At 45.4% G+C, this 20,422-nt stretch overlaps 1 protein-coding gene across 2 annotated transcripts in view; it reads left to right on the forward strand.

Annotated features, from left to right (window-relative positions):
* Positions 1-20,422, forward strand: part of LOC308293357 (galactose-specific lectin nattectin-like) — a 53,886-nt gene continuing 33,464 nt past the window's right edge. Inside the window, exons 1-2 of one of the 2 annotated variants that reach the window (XM_080735832.1) lie at positions 1-139; positions 19,093-19,227. In XM_080735832.1, the coding sequence (XP_080591958.1) occupies positions 91-139; positions 19,093-19,227 (184 nt within the window). In that variant the 5' untranslated portion in view covers positions 1-90. Of the gene's footprint in view, positions 140-18,590; positions 18,730-19,092; positions 19,228-20,422 lie in introns of those variants that run through there. The other variant, XM_080735831.1, reaches the window with a different exon arrangement.

Below are 20,422 nucleotides of genomic sequence, written 5' to 3' on the forward strand. Positions count from 1 at the left end.
AACCTCCACTGACCCAACCTCCACTGACCCACTATCTTCTAGAAGACCCCCATTCAGGCTCCAGTGACCCAGAGACCACCTCAGGCTGACATGAAGCTGCTTCCTCAACTCCTGTGCTTGCTGGGCCTCATGGCACTAGGTATGTTAATATAAGGTTCTTTAAAAGGTAGATTAATATAAGGTTCTTTAAAAGGTAGATTAATATAAGGTTCTTTAAAAGGTATGTTAATATAAGGTTCTTTAAACCCATTTTGGTGGATTCTAAAAACACCTTCTAAATCCTGTTTACTGAAAAACTTCTAATATTTATATTTATGCTATACTGTATGTACTGTAGATCCTAGATTTGTAGATATCTTTAGATTTTTCTTTTGACATGTTTTCTTTTCTGTTTTTCTTTACCCCCTCTGTGTGTCTCTTTGCGTGCGTGCGTGCGTGTGCATATCCGTGCGTGCGTGTGTGCGTGCGTGCGTGTGTGTGCGTGTGTGGGCACAGTGCACGCCGGTCCCTCTGCTGCTCCCTTCATGATGGAAAGTGGGAGCTGTCCATGGTTCTGGTTCAGCTACAACAATCGTTGCTACAAGTATGTACCTACAAGACTGAGCTGGCACGATGCAGAGAAGAACTGCCAGAATGAAGGTAGGTAGACAGACAGATAGACAGATAGACAGATAGATATTGAGATAGATAGATACCTTTAATCAGTGGTTGACACTAAGGTCTCAGAGGCACTTGCCTGTCGGGCAAGTACAGGTCATGTTCTACTTGCCCGAAGATCATGCCCACTTGCCCAAAAGTAAATTGTCCATTATAAAATTATACTGTAGGTAAGATTTGAATGACCTCTCAATCTAACACTTATTTCTTTACTTTCTGGGGGTGTCCGGTAAAAAAAGTCATACCTCAAAATACCTTCAAATCCAAATGCCTGATTGAATATGTACGTATATGGTTTCACACTTGTTACATTCCACAGACCAGAAGACAGGGGAGCCAGTGGAGTTGGATGAGGATGGGGGTGATGTGGGCGGATAGTTTAGTGTGGGTGATGAATTCTGAATGATTTGTAGTTTATGGAGTAGTTTGGAGGGTAGGCCAGAGAGAAGGGATGTATTCATTTACTTTGTTCTATCGCTTTAGCACGTTTAGTGATTTTGATTTAATTGTTTGGGGGCATGTGTACAAGTGACTAAACCTGTCTTTTTAGACACAATAAGCCAGCGATTTCTTTATTACTATTTACAGTAACACTACTGGCCCCCATAAGTCACATCCATAGACACGTTTCTTGTTTACAAACATTGAGACTAAATGCACAGGTGACTGTATCATGTAATTGTAAGGGTGGCCCAACTCACATTAACCGCCAGTGTTTAAACTGGTACCTTTGTCATTACCTTGTTACTGAATTTGCCAATAAATAATTGTAAATACACCTTTTTGGTTTGATGTATATTATTAAGTATTATCATTAGCAGATTATATAATTATAAGTTTCCGACAACGCCACCTCGTTTAAAGAGGAAAGTAAGTGCACAAAAGGCACAACCTTTAAGGACACACAAGTTCGTTTACGGAGTACCAGAGCAATATATATCATGAGGAGAGAATGACCAGGACAACAGTTTAGAAAAGTATAACAATCTTTATTTCCCTATACAAGGGCATCTAAAATAGCCGAAAACACAATAATAAAATAAAAAGGGAACCCCTAAAATCCTACGGCGCCACTAACTAAAACCTAAAAATAAGAACACTTCCAACCATAGGGCATCAATTCAACCCCCCCTTTCCTCTTATCGTATCGGTTCTTGTGGTAGATAAAGTGCACTTAATATATGGTACCGGCTCGTTAAGGCCTCAAATCGTAATAATATAATATTACGATAAATGGAAATTATGCAAGGAGCGCAGATTAGGGACGAATAATTATTACTATATACTAAGCAGATATCTAATAATAAACAGCGTATAGTTCAAGCAGGCGGGAATAGTGACTTCTATAGCAGGTGGGATGGCACACACAGCGACACACAGCTCATCTCTGGTCGTCTACTTCTTTAGTCCACCCATCTGTGAATACAAAGAATACGCCAGTATCCTTGTCGTGACGACTATACAGCTCAACTCTAGGCCAGTGACTTTAGTGACAGTGGTGTACAGGATTGGATACTCACACGCAGGCAGCCAAGTGGCTGCCAGTGCGGGTAGTTCGCACGACACCACAGGAGTCACACGACCCCTCTCGTTGATAGACTGGTTCGGCTCGTCGGGACCCTCTCGCCGTCTCTGGATGGCCCGGACACTGCCTGGTAACGCTGGCACCCGGATCACCGTCTGGAATCCGCTGCAGGGTTTGTAAGGTAAAGTGCTACTCGGTCCTAGCACTTTAGGTTCAATAAGGTTCAGTTCAGTTACTGCCTGGCTCGGCCTGTGCCTGTCTCCCTGTTCAGCACAGCCGGCCACCTGAGTCACTTCCCTCAGCCCGCTCCAACACACACACGTCTGCACTCCTTGCTCGTCAACCTAGACTGAGCCTGGCGTTCCTCTTAAAGGGCCGCCTCCCACTCTGCCAGCCGCCCATTGGCTGGTCATGACGTTAGTCCCCCATACGTTGGCCAGCACCGGCGTCTAGTTATCCTATCAGTTCGCATTCAGACTCACACATGGAAAGAGAGGAGGTTTTAAAGGGGGACAGCAATACAACATTATAACCAAACGAAACATATTATACAAATTATACAAAACATGTTCAACAGAAGGAAATAATTGTAAAAACAACAATTATTAAAGGAAATAAAAATAAAAAGAATAACGCTGCTTTCCACCCCCTCACACTCCCCCCTACTTGATCGTTAGCAGTCCCTGCGACTAACTCAACCGGGCTGTACCGCACAGACGGCTGCCCAAATTAACTCCAGCAGAACGTCGGGGCCCTGATACCTCCCTGAAAGCTTCTTCCAGTTAGGCTGTCGTCTTGGTTGAATGCCTCCTCCCTTTCTCCGCCTCAATGGGACGGCCTGAGCCTCGTTCCCCCAGGTGACCTGCAACTGGGGTTCGTCCTGGAGCTTCTGAAGGGCCATCTCCTGTTCCTCAGACAGCTGCTGGTGTTCTCTCATCGGGGACACGCTCCGTCTGTTGGCCTCTTGCAACTCTGCGCTGAGGCCCGTTATGGTGATCTCCAGCTGGGCTTTCTCCTGGCTCAGCCTCTGACGCAGAGCACCACCTCCCTCCAGCTCCACCGCCTGTTGCCTTACCTGCAGCTCCAGAACACGCACCTTCTGGTCAGCTGCTTGTGCCTGGCTGTTATACTCACTCTCCATCTTGGCCCATCTGAGGTTGGTGTCCTCCAGCAGAGCCTGGGTGCTCTCTGTGTGTCTCCTTTGCAGCTCAAACTTCTCCTGCTCCTCCTTCAACGAGTTGGCGCTCTGAACCGCCACCTTCCTCAGCTCACCGATCTGCTTATTTTTGCACTCACGAATGACCTGGGTTTCCCGCCGTAGGCCTCGAACTGTCTCCTCTAGCTTGCGGACGCGCTCCTCAGAGTCCCGCTGCTTAGCTCTATACGCCTCAATTTCGCTGTTCTTTCTGTCCAAAAGGGCCCGCATATCCCGATCGTGTCTCTGCTGCATTAACCTAACTTGTAATCCTGCATCCGGTAAGCCACATAATGGAACTCTCTCCCTCGGTACCCCCATAACCTGACACTCCCCAACAAACGCCTCATTAGCCCTCCTTCCCATAGGTGGGGAAATAACCCCTGTCGCACGGGCTCCGGCAACAGGGCCCTTTAGTTTAACGACGGCTGATTATTAGTGCACCACCTAGCTATGTGTCCTGGCTGTTTGCATTGTCGGCATATGGGCCTCCCCTCCCCATCCCATTCATGTCTCTGAGGTGGCGCGTACCGGCGCGCAGGTGGCACATAAGGTGCCTCAGGCGGCGGCGGTTGGGAACGCACAGCAGGAGCGGCAGCTTGGATGAGCGGTCGGAGTTCACTCATCAACTCCTTCGTCATACCTTGCAACTGCGTCTTGACATCCTCCATTATTTCTCGCTTCAGTTCATCTCTCCAAGCAGAGATCTGTGGTGGTGGCACAGGGACAGTTACGGGGTTAATAGCATGACAAGCGATTTCAGTAGCTGGCGTACCTCCATGTTCCATGTCCAACGTCAAGGCCTCCTGTCGCAGCGCGGCGAAGTCTTCGTCAGGGTGGCGTCGAGCATATATTCTCAGTGCTTGGCCAAGTGGGCCCTCAGTTAACCCCATAAGAAACTGGTCTTTCAAAACGGCCTCGGAGGGGGCTGTAGTCGCATCGTAATGCCGCAACCCACAAAATAATTCTCTAAGTCTCAGAATAAAGGCATTAACACTCTCCCCAGGGCGCTGTGCGCAACTATAAAATTGTGAGCGTACCTTTGAGACAGGGATTGTTTCTTTGTACATGCTATCTAGATGAGTAAAGATTTTTGCCACAGTGTCTCGATCCTCCGCATCCAATACATTAACTTGCCGTCTAGCTTCGTCAGTCAAAGTTTGTAATAGAATGGCAACCTTTTTAGCCTCATTAACATCTTGCGTACCCAATAGCCCTTTAATCTGCACTTTCCATTCCCTGTACTTAGTTTCACCCTTTGTACCTCCAAACGTGGGCAGCCACGGGGCGCCCGGATACACCGGCATCATCATCATATTACAAGTTCACAATTACACACTTATTCAATCTCTCCTCTATATTGCTCTGTATCCGATCCTGCCGCTACTAACGCCAATTATGTAAGGGTGGCCCAACTCACATTAACCGCCAGTGTTTAAACTGGTACCTTTGTCATTACCTTGTTACTGAATTTGCCAATAAATAATTATAAATACACCTTTTTGGTTTGATGTATATTATTAAGTATTATCATTAGCAGATTATATAATTATAAGTTTCCGACAACGCCACCTCGTTTAAAGAGGAAAGTAAGTGCACAAAAGGCACAACCTTTAAGGACACACAAGTTCGTTTACGGAGTACCAGAGCAATATATATCATGAGGAGAGAATGACCAGGACAACAGTTTAGAAAAGTATAACAATCTTTATTTCCCTATACAAGGGCATCTAAAATAGCCGAAAACACAATAATAAAATAAAAAGGGAACCCCTAAAATCCTACGGCGCCACTAACTAAAACCTAAAAATAAGAACACTTCCAACCATAGGGCATCAATTCAACCCCCCCTTTCCTCTTATCGTATCGGTTCTTGTGGTAGATAAAGTGCACTTAATATATGGTACCGGCTCGTTAAGGCCTCAAATCGTAATAATATAATATTACGATAAATGGAAATTATGCAAGGAGCGCAGATTAGGGACGAATAATTATTACTATATACTAAGCAGATATCTAATAATAAACAGCGTATAGTTCAAGCAGGCGGGAATAGTGACTTCTATAGCAGGTGGGATGGCACACACAGCGACACACAGCTCATCTCTGGTCGTCTACTTCTTTAGTCCACCCATCTGTGAATACAAAGAATACGCCAGTATCCTTGTCGTGACGACTATACAGCTCAACTCTAGGCCAGTGACTTTAGTGACAGTGGTGTACAGGATTGGATACTCACACGCAGGCAGCCAAGTGGCTGCCAGTGCGGGTAGTTCGCACGACACCACAGGAGTCACACGACCCCTCTCGTTGATAGACTGGTTCGGCTCGTCGGGACCCTCTCGCCGTCTCTGGATGGCCCGGACACTGCCTGGTAACGCTGGCACCCGGATCACCGTCTGGAATCCGCTGCAGGGTTTGTAAGGTAAAGTGCTACTCGGTCCTAGCACTTTAGGTTCAATAAGGTTCAGTTCAGTTACTGCCTGGCTCGGCCTGTGCCTGTCTCCCTGTTCAGCACAGCCGGCCACCTGAGTCACTTCCCTCAGCCCGCTCCAACACACACACGTCTGCACTCCTTGCTCGTCAACCTAGACTGAGCCTGGCGTTCCTCTTAAAGGGCCGCCTCCCACTCTGCCAGCCGCCCATTGGCTGGTCATGACGTTAGTCCCCCATACGTTGGCCAGCACCGGCGTCTAGTTATCCTATCAGTTCGCATTCAGACTCACACATGGAAAGAGAGGAGGTTTTAAAGGGGGACAGCAATACAACATTATAACCAAACGAAACATATTATACAAATTATACAAAACATGTTCAACAGAAGGAAATAATTGTAAAAACAACAATTATTAAAGGAAATAAAAATAAAAAGAATAACGCTGCTTTCCACCCCCTCACATAATCAATTCCCAACAATCACCAAACCTGTTGTTTTGGGGAGCACTGATTTCATTGGCTCATTTGGTACCGACCTGCGCAAGCATCTAGGTTTTTATCAGTGTAACGTGGACCAGAAATGCATATATAATAAATAGAGACCGAACAGCCCCGCCCCCAGCAATTCACTTCAATGCAAGTTGTTATGTTCCTGGCCTAGGGTTTTCAGGGAACACAACAAAAACTGGGGGAGACGCAGTCAAAACAAAGTTTAAGTATTATTTATTAAATAATTAAAGTTAAATAAAGTATCAAAAGAAGGAGTGAGGTGTGGAAGTAAGTCAAGTCAGTGGTGAAGTGCATGTATGGATGAGTGAGAGATGTAGTGTGTGAGTGTTGCATGTATTAACAGAAATGGCAAAAATAAGGGGAATGGTGGGAGAGGAGCTGGAGTGAGGAGAGCTGGGGGAGGACTGGGGAAGCAGGCTTATATAGGCGTGGACCGGGCCCAGGTGCACGCCAATCAGACTTGACGATCAACCAATCAATCTGCTGCTCCCCAGTCCTATGGGAAGGAGAACAACAAATGAATACAAAGCAAATAAGCAAACCTACAGTATAACCAAGGAGTGATACATAACCATAAAACCCTGTATGGCCTATAGGCCTACAGTACCTCCTACTGAGGGAACCGTCACAAAGTGCTCAGTGGCGTTTTGAAGCATGCGGAAGTAGCTGAATCCAGGTGCATTCTGGGGGAAATTGGCACATAATTATGTGCCAAAATGTTTGACGTCGAGATGTAATGGCGTCACGAACGACGTCCATTGAACCCTATTGTAGACTCCAGCGGCGCGCTCTTTTGCTTGTGCATGTATTTTCACCCTGCCTGCAGTTCCAGCTTTGGCCACTGGTCTAGCCCTGGGTTCTGGGGGTTGGTCACATCATGCAGTGGTGCATCTTGAGAATGGGCTTGTTGGGCCCTATTTTCGTCCATGCTAAATCCTAAACCCCTAAACTTCTTATGAATTATTTTTGAAAAACATTTTTAAACTGTTCAAATAGCTGATCTAAAAGCCCACAACGTGTTGATGTGATTAGATCGGCTAATTGAAGTATTTAAAAAAAAGTTTAGGGGTTTAGCTTGGTGAAAATAGGGCCCATTGAGTCTAAAAAAACATATTTAGCCACTTGATTGATCCATGGTGTGAGTAATTCATAGAAAAAAAGTCATTTTGGGGGTTAAGCCTGAAAAACATTATTATTCAAAAATTACCCTACAAAAAACAATATATTGCTACATACTGTACATGTACTGTAATACACTACCAGTAAGACTCCCTCTCCTGTCACACTGCTGACATCAGTATGACATCACACCGTACACAAATGACCCTTATATAAGACCGGCATTGTCTGACCTCACAAGCCCCATATTTGGACACAAACAACATATAACTCCATATGTTAAACAGTTGGTTGCTAGGGTAAAAAACATGGTTGCTATGGTAAACAGTTGGTTGCTAAGGTAAAAAAAACATGGTTGCTATGGTAAACAGTTGGTTGCTAGGGTAAAAAAATGGTTGCTATGGTAAACAGTTGGTTGCTAGGGTAAAAAAACATGGTTGCTATGGTAAACAGTTGGTTGCTAGGGTAAACAGTTGGTTGCTAGGGTAAAACCATGGTTGCTAAGGTGGTTGCTAACGTACACTAACAGACCAGCAACAACAGACTGTTGCCACAGCAACGTACACAAAGGTTTGTGTACACATCACACTGCTGACATCAGATGTCATACTGATGTCAGCAGTGTGATGTCATACTGATGCGGAGATATGAGCAGGGCAAAGGTGTGACGTGTGACGTGTGTGACGTGACGGACGGCCGGTGGAGGTTTTGATACCAGTAAGACTCCCTAATCGGGAGACCAGTAAGACTCCCTAATCGGGAGATAAGCGACCGTTGGTCGCTTATCTCCATGAATCTCCATATATGGAGATGACTGACGTATCTCACCTCACCTCACATTCGATATCTCCATATATGGAGATATCTAGCTGCTGACCTCATCAGGGTGACATCACGCTAATATCACATCGTACACAAATGAGCGGCCCATATATGGAGATGTCTAGTTAGTGACCTCATCAAGATGACATCATGCTGATGTCACCTTCATACACAAACAAGCCCTATAAATAGGAGCCTTTGACACCGGAGAAGAGAGAAGCATTCCTCGACTCAGACCATACAGCCAGGAACACCGAAGCCTATAGCCCTATAGCTTATCATCACATCCAACCATCTCAAGATGGTTGGATGTGATGGCGGCGGCGCCTGTACAGGCGCCGCCTGTACAGGCGCCGCCCACATCTGTAAACAGTTGGCAGCTATGTCTATATATGGAGTTATATGTTGTTCGTGTCCAAATATGGGGCTTGTGAGGTCAGACTTAGTGAGATTCGTCGGTTATCTCCATATATGGAGGGATGTAGGGTAAAAACATGGTTGCTATGGTAAACAGTTGGTTGCTAAGGTAAAAAAAAACATGGTTGCTATGGTAAACAGTTGGTTGCTAGGGTAAAAGGATGGTTGCTATGGTAAACAGTTGGTTGCTAGGGTAAAAAACATGGTTGCTATGGTAAACAGTTGGTTGCTAGGGTAAACAGTTGGTTGCTAGGGTAAAACCATGGTTGCTAAGGTGGTTGCTAACGTACACTAACAGACCAGCAACAACAGACTGTTGCCACAGCAACGTACACAAAGGTTTGTGTACACATCACACTGCTGACATCAGATGTCATACTGATGTCAGCAGTGTGATGTCATACTGATGCGGAGATATGAGCAGGGCAAAGGTGTGACGTGTGACGTGACGGACGGCCGGTGGAGGTTTTGATACTAAACTGCGACCTTACGGTCGCAACTAAACTGCGACCTTACGGTCGCAACAATGTGTATCCCGGCCTGAATGGGTTAACTACTCCTTTAAGGTTACAAAATTACAGTGAAGTATGAAAAGAAAAAGGTTGTATACAGTGAAAAAGAAACAAATCAACAATACAGAGCAGTCGTAAACGTTGGTATAACGAAATGCTGTAAATGACTCATCGTTATCGTGTCATAACACAAATGCTTATCCTTATCCTTATTCAGGAGGCCACCTGGTGTCCATCCACAGTGATGAGGAGGACAACTTCATCCTGCAGCTGATCCAGGACCAGGAACCATCACCCACTCGCACCTGGATTGGACTGAATGATCTCTATGTGGACGATAGATGGCTGTGGTCTGATTGCTCCACTGTGGGCTACACCGGGTGGCTCAGTGGTCAGCCAGATGATGGTACAAACTGTGGGATAGCAAACTGTGGATCTAAGTGGTGTGACCAGCCATGTTCTGATAAATGGCCTTCTGTGTGTGTTCGTACATAAACACCTTGTTGAGTGGAATGTGTGATTCAGCCTGTTGACTGGGTACTCCACAATAAAAGTTGACTGCTACTCGGTCTCCACAATAAAAGCTGACTGGGTACTGTGTCTCAACAATAAAAGTGTCTGAAATCTAATCCATGTGTTTACTGGTGCCATCATTTCAGCATGTCTGCATTAGTAAGGTCAGAGTCAGAGACTATATTTGTATCGGTGGACATGAATAGGCTGTGCTTGAAGGTAATTATGTAATGGTGACACAACCACACATTGTTCAAGGTTTTAAAGAAAAAAAGAAAAAAAAAAACATGACATTTATTACATTTGAATGTTACATTACATTAAACATGAATTAATTGCCATAGTACAGGGGTCTTCAACAGGGGATCCGGGACCCCAAAGTTACTACAGGGGGTCCTCCAAATCTTTTAGTGATGGAAACTTTTTTTCTCCTTTTTTATATTAACCACTTGAACCCTAGCATCCATATTCTGAGAACTTTAGCCAAAAATAGCCGATCTACAAGCTTGTAGATCGGCTATTTTTGTCAAAGATCCATGGTGTAGAGGGGAAAAAGAGCAGACAAAGTACAAAGTGAAAGGTCAAGTTTATTAAGTAATGACGGTTCAAGTGGTTAAATATCTGAAAACACAAATTGACATGAATCCAAAATACACTGATGATTGTGCTGTCAAACGATGCAACTACAGTATATGGAATCTATGAGCAGGTTGTGGGGGGTCCCTGCTTCATCTCTCTCTCAACTAAGGGGTCCCTGCTTCATCTCTCTCTCAACTAAGGGGTCCCTGCTTCATCTCTCTCTCAACTAAGGGGTCCTTGGCCTGAAAACGTTGAAGACCCCTGCCCTATAAGCTGCTTCTGTACCTGCTACAGAGATACTGAAAGGCCCTCTGTCTGCAACTGTTTGTCTTGTCATCGTACAGTCAACTCCAGTACTTCAGTAAAAGTACTGGAGTATAAGAGTACAGTCAACTCCAGTACTTCAGTAAAAGTAATGGAGTATAAGAGTACAGTCTTACTGTCATTGGTGCTGACCTTCCTCTATTCAAATGCCCCCCCCCCCCCCCCTCCCCCCTCCCAAAAAATGTTAGTACTTTATTTACAGTTTGCCACAGTTTGTTATCACAGTTAACACATGACACAATCATGACTGTTTACTCGTCCTGGGCTTCCAATTGCCACACTACCAGTTGTTAAGTTTGTTTGTTTTTTCACCTTAGACATGGGGGAGGAGAGAAGCTCAGGGCCTCCTTCGCTCATATAACGTTGCACTTCCGTGCTCCAAGTGCCCAGGGAGCTATAAGTGACCCTCACCCATACACCCCAATACCCACCTGAAGGGCACCCTATGCCCACTAAACTATTAAACCAGACTCCCTCTTACCTTTTCATGCACCCCCACCCCATACTTTGCACCCTATAGGCCTGCTACACTTATTCCCCATCTCTGCCTGTAGGACGTTCTCATTATAAGATAAAATATCACAAACGTTGTTCTATTTAATGTTGTTCATGTTGCGCCCCTACAAGATTGCACTGTGCTTGTCTGCGAGAAAGCTTATAGCCTATGTACAGTAAGGGAAGAATTAATTTCTGTTCATACTTCAAGAAATTAAATTTTCTCGAGGAAGGGGATAGTCAAGCATAGTCAAAGATAAATTTAGTTTGAGCTCAATTTTATCCTTATAGCTATCCACAACTTTTCAATAATGCAAGCAATACTATCTGTCTATCTATCAACTGCCAATATTATCTGCCACCAGCTACTGAATTGATGGGTAGCTATGCCCCTCCCAAAAAGATTTTGTCCAATGCTAGCTTAGCAACCGGCAGCTTGCCAAGGCCCAACAGCCTTGGCAAGCAGGAAGTTATTCTAAGCTAGCATTGGACAAAAGCTTTTTTGGGAGGGGCATAGCTACCCATCAATTGCTGGAAAAAAAATACAATTAATCAGCAAGGGAGAGGCTCAGCCGCCACCCAGCAGCAAGGGAGAGGCTCAGCCGCCACCCAGCAGCGCCAGAGAGGCTGCGTCGCTGCCCAGCAGCGCTGGAGAGGCCGCTGGAGAGGCCGCGTCACCGCCGCAGCTCAACGCCGGAGAGGCCGCGACACCACAACAGCTCACCGCCGCAAAGCCCACGCCGCCCCAGCCCATGACCCAATGGGTCACAGTTCAGCACCTCAGAGGCCCCGTCCTCGCAGTTCAGCACCTCAGAGGCCCCGTCCTCGCAGCTCAGCACCTCAGAGGCCCCGTCCTCGCAGCTCAGCACCTCAGAGGCCCCGTCCTCGCAGCTCAGCACCTCAGAGGCCCCGTCCTCGCAGCTCAGCACCTCAGAGGCCCCGTCCTCGCAGCTCAGCACCTCAGAGGCCCCGTCCTCGCAGCTCAGCACCTCAGAGGCCCCGTCCTCGCAGTTCAGCACCTCAGAGGCCCCGTCCTCGCAGTTCAGCACCTCAGAGGCCCCGTCCTCGCAGCTCAGCACCTCAGAGGCCCCGTCCTCGCAGTTCAGCACCTCAGAGGCCCCGTCCTCGCAGCTCAGCACCTCAGAGGCCCCGTCCTCGCAGCTCAGCACCTCAGAGGCCCCGTCCTCGCAGTTCAGCACCTCAGAGGCCCCGTCCTCGCAGTTCAGCACCTCAGAGGCCCCGTCCTCGCAGCTCAGCACCTCAGAGGCCCCGCCGTCACAGCTCGGCGCCGCAGAGTCCTCGCCGTCGCGAGGACTCTGAGGTGTTGTCGACGCCGGTCGACAACACCAAAGACAACCAACCACTCAAGAGGTCAGTCTCTGCCCCTGTCCCACCGCCCAACAGCCCTTTTGTTCCCCGGGGCTCAGGGCCTCATGCCACATACTGGTAGTTCTCCCCAGCCCCCTATGCTCGGCTCTAGAGCTCCATGCCCCTCTGCAAGAGGTTCGGTTGGTCCACAAACCAGCCCATTGACTGCTATTCCGATCTGTCTGTCTGCCTGTATCCCTATACCGGTATGTACCATTGTTTCCTGTTGAGATTGGCAGATTTCACTCAGGTTTTTTCCTCTCACTCACATCACTTTGTCTGCTGACCTCACAAAAATAAACAGAAAATAAACAAAAATAAAAGTAAAACAATTCACAGGAAGCAAGCAGTGCACGGCAATGTAGTTTCAAATGCACCACTTTTTTTTTAGAGTAAAAAAAACCCTGTGTGACATGTGTGATCTTAGCAGGTTGCCCCAGGAAATGTGCCAATCTCAACAGGAAACAACGGTATGTCAGCATGTCTATCTGCCAGTCTGCTCGTGCGTTTGTCGACTCCCCAGGCCTCTAGCTCAAACTCTCAAATGTTTACCCTCTAGATGTGCCAGACTGCTTGTTGATCTGCATGTCTGTCCGTTTGTCAGTTAATTAGTCTGTCTTTGGGTTTGTCTTACTTAATGCCTCTGTGCTTGTCTGTATGTCTGAATGACTTTTTGCCTTGCAAACCCAGTCAAATGTATATGTTCCGACTTCTTGTTAATGCCAATTATTTGACCCGGTTTCCCTCTGTCCGACTCCCCTCCACCCACCCTGTTTGGTGTTCTGACATTTATTATGGGATGTCTGGGATCCATCCCTTGAGGGGGGCACTGTCAGGATCTGTCTCCTTGTACCCTTATTTTGTAGTGTTGTTCTAGTGTTTCCTGTATTGCCAAATTACTGTTGCCTGTCTTGTCTCACCTCCCTGTGATTAGTTATTGTTCTCCACCTGTGTCCTGTTAGTCTTCAGCCAATCACGTGTTAGTCTTGTGTCTATTTAAACCCTCACTTCCTTGTGTGCCCTTGTCAGATCTTAAAGTGTTGTCATGCTGTTGTGTTCCAGTCCTGTGAAGTCCTGTGTGTTTGAGAATAAATCAGTAAACATTTGACCTGCTCTGCTCCTGCCTGTCTGTTCTGCTCCTGGGTCCAACAATGTTGCCTCACAACGTGACACTAGGCCATACATGGGCAACAGGCGGCCCGGGCCGGGGGCCACCCATCTTCGCGTAATGCGGCCCTCAGGTTAATACCGGAATACTGATATATTATGGATTTCAACTGTTACAATTCCTAACATGACCTGCTTTAATTCCATTAGACTATATTAGTAGCTTAATGACTAGTATAGTATTTGTTCGTTATGTCCAATGTATTTGTATTTAAGTTACATTTCAGGATTCCAATTCAAAAATAAAAAATAATTCAGGATTCCAATTCAAAAGAGGCAAAAATAGCCGATCTATATCTGCTATTTTTGCTTCTTTTGTATGAGATATGACAAAGTGGGACGAAGCAATATGCAATGTGGTCCTCTGGAGTGAAGGTGGAAATATAGTGGCCCTCTCTAGCATCAAAGTTGCCCACCCCTGCACTAGGCACTTTGTCGCACTAGGCACTCTGTTGCGCCAAGCACCTGTTTTTGTTGTGTAGTTGTTCTGTAATGTTCTGTTCTTTTTTTCTGTTAGTCTTGTTTTGTTTCTTGTTTTTTGTCCTAAGGACAACGGATGAAAATTATCCTTAGCTAACTCTGGCTGGTTTACACTGAGATCATATGTATTCTTTCGCAATATGTCAATATCTCTGTGTCCATGAACTGGTACTGTCCTGTCTAAATAAACAAAATAAATAAAGCTCATCGAATTTCCAGAGCAGTGAGATCGAAATCAAAACCCCACTTTCTGTGGTGACCCTGCTGGTTGCATCGATCCAACATGCCAACAGTCATTGTGAGAGTTGTATATTATTACACACACACGCACGCACACACACGCACGCACGCACGCGCACGCACGCACGCACGCACGCACGCACGCACGCACGCACGCACGCACGCACGCACGCACGCACGCACGCACACACACACACACACACACACACACACACACACACACACACACACACACACACACACACACACACACACACACACACACACACACACACACACACACAATACAGGTATACACTACATATATATACACATCTAAATGATGCTCTTTGGAACTATCTCTGTGCTTGTTTTAAATAGTGTTTTAAATGTGATCATATCAGCACATACACACCAGGCCAGAGAGTGGAGCTCACTGTGAACGGACAGTTAAATATGATGCTGTATAATAACTAGTAAGACACCTCAGGGTGACTTGCGACCTCAGGGTGACATGCAACCTCGAGGTCGCGCCAATTCTTGGCCATCTGGCCAACCACAGCGTTTCTCTGACGATTCTAGTTGTCATTCTGGGGGGAGTTTGTTCATGTTTTTGTGAGGGTATCAACCCTAGGAGACATGGGGAGAACATGCAAACTACACACAAAAAAGGCCCTATCGCCAACCCCACCTAGGGTGTGGGCGCTGATGACGCGGAGGGAGGAACACGCCGCCCATATATGTCCTTAATATTGATTTGTTGTATTATTTTTATTATCGTATTATTGTTGCTGTGATGATGAAATGCCTGTATAGCACTTTGGTACAGCGGAAGTTGTTTTTAAATGTGCTTTATAAATAAACGTGATTTGATTTGATTTGATTTTGATAACATACCGGTAATATCCTTAATAATGTCCTTAATATAGACAATATAGGAATCTCCATATATGGGCATAAAATGTTGGGCGCGACGTTGGTGTAGTGGTTAGTGCATATGCCCTTCATGTGGAAGGTGAGTGGTTCAAACCCTGCCTAAGCCGACGTCAGCAAGGGGGAGAAGACGACAGCCAGCCCCATGGCCTCCCCTAAGTAACAAGAAATCTTGTGAAATAAAATGTCGCCAACCAATCATCAAGGATGATGATACACGAAAGAAGAAGAAGCCAATCAGGGCCTTGGTGAGTTAGGGCCTTGGTTTGATGCCTGTGGATCTCCATATATGGGCATAAGGGGGTACCCTAACATTCTCATTTTCGGCCTGGGATTTATGACATCAGAAATTTCCATGTATGGGCATAAAAGGTGAGGTATCTTAAAGTCTATGAGTTAACTATTTCTTAACCCCGTTGCTCGGAGAGAAGATATTAAGAGCAGGGTAGACAAGACGGCAGGAATAGAGATGGAGAGATGTTCTGAGATCGTTCCAGGTTTATTGTAGGAGATGCATGGACCACGGAGGACAGAGCAGCAGCTCAGTCCTCTGGCGTCCGACGGAGAAGACACACAATAGAACAATTCTATGGTCTTTTAAAGCTAACTCAGAGGCGGACCAACATGTCCAGAGGAGCGGAGTAGATTAGCATCTGCAATATACATACACCATAAACTATGAAATTCATGCCCATATTTGGTGAATATAGTTTCCATAGGATACCACAAAGGTTTTTTTCTTTTTCTGGGAATGAGCATATATGGATTTTTTATTTGATTTGATCCTTTATTAATAATAATATGTATCCATATACAATATATGTTATTCCCATACATGGAGATGGGCATAAAAAACACATGTTAATTAGTAATGCCAAGCAGGGCCTTGGTGAGTTAGGGCCTTGGTTTGATGCCTGTGGATCTCCATATATGGGCCATATATGGTACCCTAACATTCTCATTTTCGACCTGGAATTTATGACATACGAAATCTCCATGTATGGGCATAAAAGTTTTTTTTTTCTTTTTCTGGGAATGACCATTTATGGACTTTTATACCCTGAGAAATCTGGTAGCTTGTCTGACTGTCAGTACAGGAAGTGATGTCACATGACATCCTTTTTATGCCCATATATGAGTAATTCTGTACCACATCACTGTGACTCACTGACATCACACTGACATCACTTCCTGTACAGCCGGACAGACCAGACCAGACCAGGGGTGGAGTCACCTCTCTCAGCAGATCTTTCTTGTCAGACCTCTCGTCTCAGGTACAACGGCAAGTCTACAGGGTAAAAAATCTTAAAGGAAGCTGCGTTCCACTGTACTGTGGCTTGTCTGCCTTTTTGGAACACGGAAAATAAAACTTTCTTTACAAAGAAAAGTAACTTTTAATAATAAATAACAGTAGGCTATTGCATTAATTCTTATTGCCAAAAAATCCTCTTCAAACCATTATTCAAACTGGAAAATAACATTACAAAAACAGAAAAAGTTCTTAATAATGAAAAATAACTTTTAATAATAAATATTAGTGGCGAGGGACACCCGGGGACCCCCCTGAGGACCGGCGGTCCGCGAGAGACACCCCGGTGGCGGTGAGTCGGCCGGCCTGCGGGGGTCCCTCGCCCGGCTCGCCCGCCGACCACGGGGTGACCGCAGCGAAGGTCCGTGAGAGGTGCCGTGGGACCCCCGCCAGGTGGAGTGTCGCCGGTGACGGTCCCCCGCACGGTGGCCGTGAGTCGGCTGCACTGCGAGGGTCTCTCGCCGCTGACCACGGGGCCGCTGACCGTCGCTGGCGACCCTCCACCGGAGTGTCTCTCACGGACCGCCGCTCCTCAGGGGGGTCCCCGGGGATCCCTCGCCGCTGATATTTATTAAAAGAAATTAACTAATTATTAAGAAATGCGTTATTTTCCAGTGTTCAATAATGGTTTGAAGAGGAATTTTCTGCAATAATAATTTATCCATGTAGCTGTCTCTAAAAACGACTGGGTGGCGAAAACAGACGATCTACAAGCCCACAAAGCGTTGGGCATGTGATGCGTTGTGAGCTTGTAAGTCTGCTGTGTGACGTCAGTCGTAAGCGCCGGAAGCGCTGAGACGAAAGGTCTGACAAGAAAGATCTGCTGAGGGAGGTGACTCCAGGCCTGCAGCCATACCCGTCTCGGACAGACAGACAGACAGACAGACAGTCAGACAGACAGACAGACAGACAAGCGACAAGGTTTTTCAGGGTATAATGCGACCTTCGGTCGCAATCAGAAAGGGATAAAACTTTGCAGAGGAAATGTATACACATAGTGTAGTCACTGTAGTGTACAGATACCGTAACTGACTGTACATAATGTAACCAAATGGATTTAAGAAGGTGAGAAAAGGTAAAGAAAATCTGGGCCTGATGACAGCAGCATTATAAGGTAACAGTGCAAAGAAGGAGACGTGTGTGTGATGTCTGGGAACACGGGTCAGCTGTATTAGCGCTGTGAGTCAGCCAGGACCAGCTCGGTTAGGCCATCACTTTCACTATTACTCACCCTAGACTCGTGAGGACCACTTCTTGGAACCAAGCAACCACAGAGAGGAACTTAGTTTCATATTGAATGGTTTCATATTGAATGGTCATACAAATTTGGACAAGAAACACAGTGAGTTCTCTAAATGTGTCAGTTCAAACAGATATTGACATTCGGGTGTTGTTTGATATCCTGCATTTTTCAAAATGAATATCCCCCCGCCAAGAAATCGGTCTTATAAAAAATGTAAAAATTGGAATAGTATCTCATATTATTTGAGTGAGAAAGAAATACATTAATAAAGCTTTCCTTTTTATTTGCATACAAACAGCAATGTATATTTTCACACACGTTTATGAATATTATGCATTAAATGTGACATAAATACAGTAAACTCCAGTTGAGGAATGTGCCCCCCCCCCACCCTCCACACGCTCTCTCTCTCTCTCTCTCTGAGGTGGGTGTGTGTGTGTGTGTGTGTGTGTGTGTGTGTGTGTGTGTGTGTGTGTGTGTGTGTGTGTGTGTGTGTGTGTGTGTGTGTGTGTGTGTGTGTGTGCGTGCGTGCGTGCGTGCGTGCGTGCGTGCGTGCGTGTGGAAAAAAGGTTGGCAGAATGAATATGTTAATGAATATGGCATCATGACCAATCAGATGATACCAGCTGTGAACTCTACCTTCATGTGGAGAGGATAAAAAGACACACAGACATGCAGAAACACACCACCCTTCTGGAAGACACCGACCCAGACTCCCCGCTGACTCACTCCCTGCCAGAAGACCTTGACCCAACCTACACTGACCCAACCTCCGCTGACCCAACCTCCACTGACCCACTATCTTCTAGAAGACCCCCATTCAGACTCCAGTGACCCAGAGACCACCTCAGGCTGACATGAAGCTGCTTCCTCAACTCCTGTGCTTGCTGGGCCTCATGGCACTAGGTATATTAATATAAGGTTCTTTAAAAGGTACATGAATATAAGGTTCTTTAAAAGGTAGATTAATATAAGGTTCTTTAAAAGGTAGATTAATATAAGGTTCTTTAACAGGTAGATTAATATAAGGTTCTTTAAAAGGTAGATTAATATAATGTTCTTTAAAAGGTAGATTAATATAAGGTTCTTTAAGTCGATTCTAAAAACACCTTCTAAATACTGTTTTCTGAAAAACTTCAAATATTTATATTTATGCTACTGTATATGTAGATATTTTACATTTGTGGATATCTTCGGATTTTTCTATTTACATGTTTTCTTTTCTTTTCTTGTGTGTGTGTGTGTGTGTGCGTGTGCGTGTATGTATAGGCACAGTGCACGCCAGTCCCACTGCTGTACGTGGAAACTGTCCTCACTTCTGGTGGAGCTACAACAATCGTTGCTTCAAGTTCGTACCTTCAAGACTGAGCTGGCACGATGCAGAGAAGAACTGCCAGTCTGAAGGTAGGTTGATAGACTGATAGACTGATTGATTGATTGATTGATTGATTGAATAATTTATACGTTTGCAATAGGAAGTACAGTTTCATGACAGCACAAATCACTGGTACAAGGTCAACTAAAAGGAGATCTTAGTAAGCGTTTCTGCTTATTTACACAGGAACCACCACTATATGTATCTCTTATAACAATGAAAGACAGAGTACCTTACAGAGGATAACATCAATTACAAATGCAGAACAAAAGAAAAGAATATAGGCCTACTGTAAGGCGAGAGAAAAGAAAAGCAGAAGGGGGCTTAAGGGCGTGTTCACACCATGGTCCTTTTTAAGGGGACCGAAGGACCCTGGTGTGAACACGCCCTTAGTCTATTTACAAGTCTCGAGTAGCAGCCTGAAGGTGACTTTTCAGACCAATTTTTAAGGAGGATAGGGATTTACACTCCTTTAAGGCCTGCGGTAGGGCGTTCCACATGTTGGTGGTATAGCTGGAGAACGAATTAGAGCCTTTTTTAGTGTTAAATCTAGTCGTTATTTTACAACAAGGGTTCACATTTTAAATTTTAATAAGAGAAAAGAATGTATTCATTTACTTTCGTTCGTTTTAGTATGTTTAGCGATCTCGATTTCATTGTTTGGGGGCATGCGTACAGATTGTGGTGCATCTTGGGAATGGACTTATTGGGCCCTATTTTCATCCATGCTAAACCCTAAACCCCTAAACTTCTTTGCCTTTTTTTTACTATTTTGAAAAACATTTTTAAATTGTTCAAATAGCTGATCTACAAGCTCACAACGTGTCAATGTAGATGGGCTAGGTTTAGTTTGGTGTATAGGGCCCATAGTGTCTTAAAAGACATAGCCTCTTGTACGTATGCCCCAAGCCACTGAAATGAAATCAAGATCATTACAATCTCTAAAACATTTTAAAACTCATCCTTTATTTTCACTAATTACACTCTAAAATATGAACCCGTGTAAAAAGTAACAATTTGTCCTTTAAGGTTACGTTGTGTGTGTGTGTGTGTGTGTGTGTGTGTGTGTGTGTGTGTGTGTGTGTGTGTGTGTGTGTGTGTGTGTGTGTGTGTGTGTGTGTGTGTGTGTGTGTGTGTGTGTGCGCGCGCGCGCGTGCGAGCGAGCGAGCGAGTGAGTGAGTGAGTGAGAGAGAGAGCAGCGGTGGTGGTTTTCCCGGTGAACCT

Source organism: Nannobrachium achirus (genome assembly GCF_963921795.1).
Source record: "Nannobrachium achirus genome assembly, chromosome: 10".
Taxonomy (NCBI): domain Eukaryota; kingdom Metazoa; phylum Chordata; class Actinopteri; order Myctophiformes; family Myctophidae; genus Nannobrachium; species Nannobrachium achirus.